Source organism: Myxocyprinus asiaticus, chromosome 6, assembly GCF_019703515.2.
Source record: "Myxocyprinus asiaticus isolate MX2 ecotype Aquarium Trade chromosome 6, UBuf_Myxa_2, whole genome shotgun sequence".
Classification (NCBI taxonomy): Eukaryota; Metazoa; Chordata; class Actinopteri; order Cypriniformes; family Catostomidae; genus Myxocyprinus; species Myxocyprinus asiaticus.
In genome coordinates, this window is record NC_059349.1 from 13,278,962 (window position 1) to 13,289,252 (window position 10,291).

Consider the following 10,291-nt stretch of genomic DNA (forward strand, 5'->3'; position numbering starts at 1 on the left):
TCTGTGTTTAGATTGTGTCCAGTGTCTCATACCAACAAATCACATAAAATAATATTTCAAATATCACACATTTTTTTAATAAAAAGAAATGACATTAATGAGAAAGAATAACAGCCTTGTAAAGTATATGAGCTAAATGAACATTCTTGTTTCAATTATGAAAAGTGATTGGCAGACTCGATTTTAGCTCTGCTGAAATAATTGAAAACAACAACAACAAAAAAAAACATTATTCTTCTCTCTTTCAAAAAGATAATACATCTCTTGGCAATTTTAGTACTATTACCAAATTAATTTGTCTAATGCAACAAGAAAACTGATTTTTATAACATTAGGGCAAATTCAGCTGCAAATGCATCCTGGTGATTTCTTATACAGTAGTAAATGATTCCAGATAAAATAGCTACTGCATACAGACAACAGTCCATAAACATAGAAACAAAACAGGGTACTATGTATGTGAATTACTAGTTTTTGATACAATTATAAAAGACAAGATTTCAAGTAAAACATCTAGATTTTGAACTACATACTGTATGTATTTCTAAATACATACACACATATTATAGAAGGACTTATGTTTCAGCACAACAATGCCCACTTTGGACAAAACAAAGTTTATACAGGTGTGGAAGAACTAGAAAAATATTTCAGCTCTGTAGGTCCATACAATGCAAGTGAATGGTGATCAGGCCTTCAAAGCTCCAAAAAGGAGATGAAATCAACATAAAAAGTAATTCAGATGACTCCACTAATTTAATGTTTCTGAAGTCATCCAGTTAGTTTTGGGTGAGAACAGACGAAAATATAACTGCTTTTCCACTGTACATCTTGCTTTAGACCTTTTTCACACTCTGGGTTTTAGAATGCGGAAGTACAGTCATGTGAAAAAGAAAGTACACCCTCCTTGAATTCTATGGTTTTATGTATCAGGACATTATAAAAATCATCTGGTCCTTAGCAGGTCTTAAAATTAGGTAAATACAACCTCAGATGAACAACAACACATGACATATTACACCGTGTCATGATTTATTTAACATAAATAAAGCCAAAATGGAGAAGCCATGTGTGAAGAACGAAGTACACCTTATGATTCAATAGCTTGTAGAACGACCTTTAGCAGCAATAACTTCAAGTAATCGTTTTCTGCATGACTTTATCAGTCTCTCACTGATTTTGGCCCACTCTTCTTTACAACGTTGCTTCAGTTCATTGAGGTTTGCGGGCATTTGTTTATGCACAGCTCTCTTAAGGTCCCGCCACAGCATTTCAATCGGGTTGAGGTCTGAACTTTGACTGGGCCATTGCAACACCTTGATTCTTTTCTTTTTCAGCCATTCTGTTGTAGATTTGCTGGTGTGCTTGGGATCATTGTCTGTTGCATGACCCAGTCTCGGCCAAGCTTTAGCTGTCGGACAGATGGCCTCACATCTGACTCTAGAATATTTTGGTATACAGACGAGTTAATGGTCGACTCAATGACTGCAAGGTGCCCAGGTCCTGTGGCTGCAAAACAAGCCCAAATCATCACCCCTCCACCACCGTGCTTGACAGTGGGTATGAGGTGTTTGTGCTGATATGTTGTGTTTGGTTTTCACCAAACATGGCGCTGTGAATTATGGCCAAACATCTCCACTTTGGTCTCGTCTGTCCAAAGGACATTATTCCAGAAGTCTTGTGGTTTGTTCAGATGCAACTTTGCAAACCTAAGCCGTGTTGCCATGTTCTTTTTAGAGAGAAGAGGCTTTCTCCTGGCAAGCCTTCCAAACAAACCATATTTGTTCAGTCTTTTTCTAATTGTACTGTCATGAACTTTAACATTTAACATGCTAACTGAGGCCTGTAGAGTCTGAGATGTAACTCTTGGGTTTTTTGCAATTTCTCTGAGCATTGCACGGTCTGACCTTGGGGTGAATTTGCTGTGACGACCAATCCTGGGAAGATTGGCAACTGTCTTGAATGTTTTCCACTTGTGAATAATCTTTCTCACTGTAGAATAATGGACTTTAAATTGTTTGGAAATGGCCTTATAACCCTTCCCAGATTGATGGGCAGCAACAACTGCTACTCTAAGATCATTGCTGATGTCTTTCCTCCTTGGTATTGTGTTAACACACACCTGCTCCAGACCAGCAAACTGCTAAAACTTTTATAGAGGTGATCACACTTGCTGATGATCAATTAATCAAGGGCATTTGATTAGCAGCACCTGGCTACTACTTAGCCTCTTAATTCCTATGGAAGCAGTAAGGGTGTACTTAGTTTTTCACACATGGCTTCTCCATTTTGGCTTTATTTTTGTTAAATAAATCATGACACGGTGTAATATGTCATGTGTTGTTGTTCATCTGAGGTTGTATTTACCTAATTTTAAGACCTGCTAAGGACCAGATGATTTTTATTATGTCCTGATACGTAAAACCATAGAATTCAAGGAGGGTGTACTTTCTTGTTCATATGACTGTAAATGTTTGCAGGGTAAACTTCGACAGCGGTGAATGGGAGTGAATGGGAGATCACAGCACATATTATTTTCACTTATCCATTTGCTTCAAGAACAAAAGAAAAAAATCCACTTTTATGTTTGAATGACTTTCCAGAAGAGGAATAAAATAGAGAGCAGTGGATTAAGACAATAAAATGGGAAAATATGATAAATTTACTGTCACTCTCTCAGCAGCTGTAATACAAACCCTCTCGCAGCTGTGGCAATTTGTTTTTTAAAACTAATATAACAATAAGCATAATGTTATAAAGTTACACTCAATATTTAATAAAAAATTTTTTTGCAAGATTTACGCTGCTAAATAAGGTGGAAACGCGTCATCACAGTCTGTGAAAAAAGGTTTATTATAGTCTCTAGGCACGATCATGATTTCAAGCTCAATTAGCTTGTAGGATCCCCTATGCAGAAGGGTTCTGGCCAGAGCGCTAGATGGCACTAGGAAGTGTAATTGAGCTTGAAATCATGATCATGCCTGCAATGTACTTTTTTGTTGACTTTATTTCCTTTTTGGAGCTTTGAAGGTCTGGTCAGCATTCACTTGCATTGCATGGACCTACTGAAATATTCTTCTAAGAATCTTCGGGTGTGGTGTTTAGGTGCCCACGTACTTTTGGCCATATAGTGTATAATGCAAAATCTGTCTTTATGTAAATGTAAAATTATTAAAAGCAATAAAGCTCAAGTATGTAACTTTTACAGTGTTATAATACTTTCTCCTATCCTAGCTTAATATGCAGGAAAAACTATAAGCCATGCATAGGTTAATTTTCTTGAAAACTGTAAACACTGTCTCTATGAAAATTCCTTTGTTTGTTTCGAGTTATCTTCTCATAACATTGACTCAACCAATAGCGTGAGTTGGGGGAGGGACTATCAGTTTCTTTGACCAACGGCAGATGGGGGACGTATTCAGAAAGCTGTTTTGAAAAAGTTTATATTTCCAGTTCCATTTGGTGATGCTAGTGTCACAGAAGTTACATATTTCAGCTTTAAATAAATAAATAAAACAGAACTCTACACTTGATTTTTATGGTATCAAATATTTAATTGTAAGGACCCTCTAGTACCAAAAACAGCTGTACAATATCAAACACATGTCTAAATACATAATATTGTTAGACAGTGTAGAGTGCCTTAAAAGTACCACACATTAACAGCTCCAAAAGCAGACACTGCATTTGCAAACACAATTATCCTTAACAGAAATAACTTCCTTGTATATTTCATATACAGTTTGGCTGAAAGGGAGTGAAATAACATTACTGGTATTTGTAAATAGAAATAAATAATAGAAATGTATTTATAGGCTACTCCAGCCTTATTCAGTTACTTTTCAGTATATATTGACAAGAACTTGATTTACAATGCTTGCAAGTCAATTATTTCCTTATTTAAATATTATTAGCTATCATGATATCTGTGTGAAATCATGCAGAGCGAACAAGTGCTTCTGCATACCTGAAAGGAAGTACACAAAAATGTACAGAATGTGCTGGTGAATTTGTCCTGCATATTTAAGATACATTTGCAACTGCATCATATCTGTAAACATGCAGGTAAGGGCATCACAGAGATATATGACTTTTTAGTATGGCAGTTCCACTAATGTACCACAGGTCTGACATGTATCTTGTAGGATAGCTTTGCTTTGATGGTTTATGTTAAGTCCGTGAAGAGCTAAATTGATTTTTTTTTTTTTTTCAGGTCTTAGAGGTCTGGTCTGGTTTTGCGGTTCTGGCTCTTGGTGTTGGTGACAGCGCCGTGTTTCTGCCGCAGATGCAGTCGCAGCTGACTTTTGTGGCGGAAGTGCAGGTCACAACTCTCACACTGAAAGGAGAAAACAGCAAAGATCTCACATGAAATACTTCAGTTATAACATACTAACAACTACATCGAACGTTTATTCAAATCCCTTACCCTAAGTATGGATAACAGACTAAGAAAGCACCAATAATTACTACTTTGAGCATCATAACATCAGAGGATTGTAATTTATAATCAAAACTAAATGTGTGACTTCCATAATAATATACAGACATGCTAGAAACTGAAATTCATAATGTTAATCACATGATAAGGTTTCTCTCCAGTGTGTATTCTTAGGTGACTCTTGAGTGTCTGAAGGTGGCGGAAGCGAGTGCCGCAGACGTCACATGGGTATGGCTTCTCTCCAGTGTGGATCAGTACATGAGCCCTCAAATGAGCCACCTGGCAAAGAGAACAAGAGTAACGTTTAAGATGATTCAGCTGTAGTCTGATCCTGAATCACCTCACAGTGTCATTGTACAGAAACACCAGTGTTTTGTTTTTACCTGGACGAAGCGAGAGCCACAGGTTTCACATTTGTACGGTTTTTCTCCTGAGTGGATACGTGAGTGGGTTTTCAGATTTGCAGGCCTGTTGAACTGTGCTCCACACACATTACAGCAGTATGGCTTCTCCCCTGAAATAATAAAATGTTATGAAAATGTTAAAGCAATGCTACTTGTCACATCATTCAAATGCAGAACATTGACACTTTGTGATTTGCATGTGGTAATGCAATCATTTACCTGTGTGGACAGACTTGTGGCTAGCTAGGTTTCATGGCTAGGCTTTGTTCACACTGCACACAATTTCCGATTTGTTTTAAAAAATATATCTTTAAGACTGACTGTCCACACTGTCATTTTGCAAGTGAAGATATCGGATCTGTTTGTTTAGTCAATGAGCGCGTTTACATGCACAGTAATATGCTGACTGATAACTACCAAAAATCAGCTTAATCAAAAACATTGTTTACATGAGATTTGAAATCACCGGATTATTATTGACGATAAAATGTAAACAGTCATACACACACTAGATAAGCCATTAAGAAATGCCAATAAATAGGTTGTTACATACACATCAAGTCCTAAATGAAAGAAAAAAAAAAAACACTGAATTTCCAGTTTAACCAGTCAGAAGGAAATGCAAACTGCATTTCAAACAACATAAGAATGTGGTCTACTGATATAGGGGTTTTCCATGGTTGATTATTAAATTGTTACAAACAAACACCGATTTCAAACTTTAAGTGTATTCACCTAATCTTGTGGGTACCATGCTGCTCTCGTCTGTCAAAGTGTTGAGGTGAGGAGATGAAGAGCCACGCTCCTCTTTTTGAATGCATTCATCTGTAAAGCTAAACAAATTACGACACCACATAAAAAAAAACATAGCTCGTTAGCTGAAATTGATTCAATCATGAACAGTGGTTCCACCTGTTTGAAATGAGTTTTCTTAACTTAAAATTACTATGTAATCTCAACACAAACTCTTTGTGTAGAAAGAACCTAGTTGAATTGGGTAAACACAACTAAATTAGACAAGTCAATGCAACTCAAATAAATCTCTTATTTCTTTATGTATTAACTAGTGAAAGTGAATGTTAGCATACATGCTAGTTGAAAGCACTACAAAGTGTAGTTTGGTAACTATGCTATGATCAGCACAGCAATTTTTCAACGAAGCGACCAAACCATTTCATGTGTGACATCCACCTGTCCTCATTGTTAGCTCAAGTGTCACTCTTCACCAAAACTCCAATATAACAGAAACTCTTCTAAATCTCAACATAACAAAACTTTAAACACCAACAAGTCTCACCCTTTATATTAATCTTGCACAAAAACACATAAAATAACACTTAATTTTAACATTTACTCTCCCTATCGAGTCCCATTGCAAAGCATGCTGGGAAATGACCAGTTTCATCAATGCTACATGAAAACACAAAAAGTATTCATGTAGTTCCAACTCAAAAAGATTAAGTAAACTTATATTTTACAAATAAATGGACAGAATGCAATGAAATCAAATGTTGACAAAATGTTCTAGAATTGTGTTGCTTTAGTTCATTTTAATTAAGTAAATTGAACATCCTTTTTTTTAGTGCATTTTTACGAATACTGCTTAAAAGGCTAATACTTGCACTGGCAAGTACTACACCAATGCACAGAAGTGTTCTGGAGCACTAACCTGCTGTCAATATTGGGTTGATTTCTGGCTGCATCTTCATTGGCCTTATTGGTGGAATCTGTAACTGTTTGGGATGGAGTTGGTGTGTTATGGTCATTCACTCCATCTGTGGAGTTCAACACTATAAACTTGTACTTCTTCCAGTTGCGAACTTTGGGATCACTCACTGAGCTCTGAGGAGATGCTGCCCATCGACTACAGCTGCTGGACTCTGCGGGTGAGTTTGGCTGGCAGTCTGATCTAAAGGGGCTTTGAGGACCACTGGTGTCAGAAGGCTCAATGTTCTCCAACTCTGAATTCACACATGGAGCTCCCTTCCTGTCTCCCTCAGCCTGAGCTGACCGGAAGAGCACAGACGGGCGGTTCCTCTCCTCTCTGGTCTCCATGGCTCTACCAGTAGTCACTCCACTGTCTGGCAGGGATGTTATGCCAGTCTTTGGGATCTGCCAGAGGGGGTTTGTGGTGTTGGAGTTCTCCAGTGGGAGAGGAAGGTGTCTGTAGAATCGAGTAGGGCTTTCAGTGGAAGTGCTGATTGCATAGTGTAGACTGCGTGGACCGTAAGTTCTGGTGTTAACACTGGATGGGTTGCTCAGGGCATCAATAAGAATAAATGGAGCTTCTGAAGTTAAACATCCATGATCTTTCTGCTTCACACACAAGCCCCTTGGAGAAGATAAGGAAAAAGATGTTACAAATTACATATTTTTCTCTAAACAGAGCATTTTAGGCCATGTTTACACCTTATATTCCCATCTGTCCCTGTCAGGTGAGACAGGTTGCCATTTAAACCTGGTAGTAATACTGTATGTGTCTGTGTGTTATTGCATGATGATAAAGCACAGAAAAGTCCAAAAGAAACCTACAGAAAGTCACCACACTGTTGCTTCCAATTACACTTCAAATTTTAATCTCAACACAAATGTGAGGTTTCAAGTGGATAGTAAGTCAGATTGCCCAAAACAGACGTTAATAACAGGTGTAAATGGGGTCTTGAATGCTTTCTTGGAGTTCAGTTCTAAGTGCTTACCTGGAGTCTATAAACCTCTGGCACATGCCCATTACATGGTCCATCTGTAGGTATGTGGCCGTGTTGAGTGTGGCTATAATGAAGTTATCTTTAAGCGTGAGACAAGACGTGTACATAAACTCCAACAGTATGGCGAAACCAGTGGGGTCCACCTTTGGATCTAAACTTATGAAGCTCAGGTTACTTTTGTGGGTGTCGGCAAACATAGAGTAAAAGAGGCCGCTGGAACAAGATAAAGACGTATCACACTAAACATAATGTACATATCATATATTGATTAATTAAATGCTTCTGGATTAAGTTACAAAATGCATAAATTAAACAGCACAAAATTGCATTACCTGCATGCCATCAGAACTGTCTTATGTGCCGGGAATTGCTGTCCACCGACCAGAATGGTGACATCGGTCAGGATGTTTCTGCTGCGCAGACGGTTGAAGTTGAACAGCACATCACCGGCATGCCGAGTGAATTTGATGCAGCCATCTGCTGCACTTGACATGTTGTCCACCTGTGTAGAAATAGTTAAATGCCTGGTCAAATATTTGCCCCAAAATAGTCTACATAGGTTTCCACTGAATCACACTATAAAAAGCCTTTGAAAAAAAAGTGTTACAATGTTATAAAATATTAAATATAACAAATAAGCACGTGTGAGCTTTACTAAACAGACACTAGGTGTCCACAAAGTCACAAAGTTAGAAACGAAAGGTGTGTTGACTGACTTTTACAGTAAGACCTAAAAATACATTTTATAATCCTGTCATTCCAGTTCTCATTTACCCTTCAGTTTTTATTTTCTTTTAATTATGTTGGCTTAACAAAGTTTTATTTTGAAATAAATCCATAACTTTCATTTTATTCAAGTGCCAAACTCTGTAGACGCGACAGTGGCTGTGTCTCAAAACCTAGGGAGCTGTCTACTTAGGGACCTTTTTGGCGTCCGCGCTGATTTTCAACAATTTTTCCATGTAAACATGCGCTTGACTGAGGTCTTTGACCGTTGCGCGGCGTCCAGCTGTTTTTTTATTTTTTTTAGCATCTCGAGCAGGAGCGTCGCGTTTTTAAGACGCCGCGTCAGGTTAAAAAGAACTTCAACAGTCAAAAACGCGTCTCGAGACACCTGCGTTCTGGCATACGTTGCGCTGCGTCTAACGTATTTTAGCGCAAGAACGCGTTCGGTCTGAACGGCCCCTCAGACTGCTGTTCACGGGCGCGTTCTCAATACTGAATTCAGGTTTAAACTCCAAATTCAAGACAGCATTTCTGACGCTTCGGAACGCGCCTATAATAGCAAAAAATGCAGTCTAGGTAGGCAGCTTACTAGGTTTAGAGACACTTCCACAAAGTCATCAAATGAACCGGACTTTTTTCTATTCTATTTATTTATTTTTAATAAGAATTTTCTGACATTTTACATCACATGCCCTGAAATGTCTGGATAAGCATGTTTCGTATATTCGGAGCAGTATATTATTAAGAACACCCTTATAGCGCGTCAAACTTGTTCAACCGCAAATGTGCATTTTAATACGTTTTATTGGACTGAAGTCAAAAGAGTAGACTGTCAATTAAACGGGTGCATCTATTTGAGTTATACAACACCACATGCGCATGGACAAATGATAGTTTAGGCACACACACACACACACACACACACACAAAAACGACACAAATATAATACTTTATAATATAATTTTTTATAGTCAACCATTACATAAAATGCATAATGTACATGTATATGTGATTAACATTTATCTACTGTTTAATATCAGACTCTTTTTTTCTATAGAAAATAAACTTTTTTCCACCCATATAAAGTTGCATAAACCTGTTTTTATTATGCAACCCTGATTGAGGCCAGTGAGCATTTCTTCCTTCTCCTGCTTAACCTGTTATAAATCTAGAGCAAATCTGAGAGATACTAACACATTCAACGAATAAAATTTGTTATTCACGCAATTAGGCCAACAAAAGTCCGCTCGCGCTATTAACATGACACATCCAAACACAAAAAAGTAGTTTGTTTTAAAGAGAAATGAGAAGAAAAAATCCTATTATATATTTACTATAGAGGATCTTATTGCTAGATAGACGAAAATCACCTGGTCTGTTTTTCTTGGAAGCGTCCGGCGAACACAGTTCTTGGAAGAACTATTCTGAGAACACGCAGTGCACAATTCTCGGAATTGTGGACTGTACCACTTGCGCACTAGAGGGGAGATACACACTTTTGTGTTTTCACGTTGCTCTTCTGATAAGCAATTTCTTATTAGAAATCCTATGTCATTAATTACGAATATGTTTGACTTAGCGTGTGTAATTCATTTTATTCCTTTTACCACCTAAGTTGTTTACATCTTTGAAGTACATTACCTTCTGAGTCTCCGTGTGTGTAGTGGATCGCTCCAGAAAGCGGTCATGTTCGACGTCACTCCTCCCGCCCTCTGTTTTCTGACCAGAAATGATTCCTCGACGCTTCAAATACAAATTGTTTTACGTAATGATGGATTAACTCCTCCATCAGTTGCTACGAGTCAGTGTGCAAACATTAAACGCTTCTGAACCTAACGAGTTAATTAAACCCTCATTAGGTCCACATGAACAAAGTACAAACAAACTATTTTTGTCTCTATGAGATAAGTGTCTCATGATGTCAGATGTTTATCTGCACTCAGGCATTAGTGTTGATACTGAAGATGGTAAATCTTTAGCCTCTATGAGACTAGTTTGGGCTTTTGCTAGTTCAACTA

At 37.8% G+C, this 10,291-nt stretch overlaps 1 protein-coding gene across 1 annotated transcript; it reads right to left on the minus strand.

The window, feature by feature from the left end:
• Positions 1–4,122: 4,122 nt before the first annotated feature.
• Positions 4,123–9,694, minus strand: LOC127442478 (B-cell CLL/lymphoma 6 member B protein-like). Its single transcript, XM_051700539.1, has 8 exons — positions 9,644–9,694; positions 7,880–8,049; positions 7,539–7,760; positions 6,512–7,174; positions 5,578–5,675; positions 4,822–4,952; positions 4,580–4,717; positions 4,123–4,336 (listed from the first exon to the last, which is right to left on the minus strand). The coding sequence occupies exons 2-8, from the start codon at positions 8,038–8,040 to the stop codon at positions 4,217–4,219; spliced, it is 1,533 nt and encodes a 510-aa protein (XP_051556499.1). The 5' UTR covers positions 8,041–8,049; positions 9,644–9,694; the 3' UTR covers positions 4,123–4,216.
• Between the last annotated feature and the right edge of the window lie 597 nt (positions 9,695–10,291).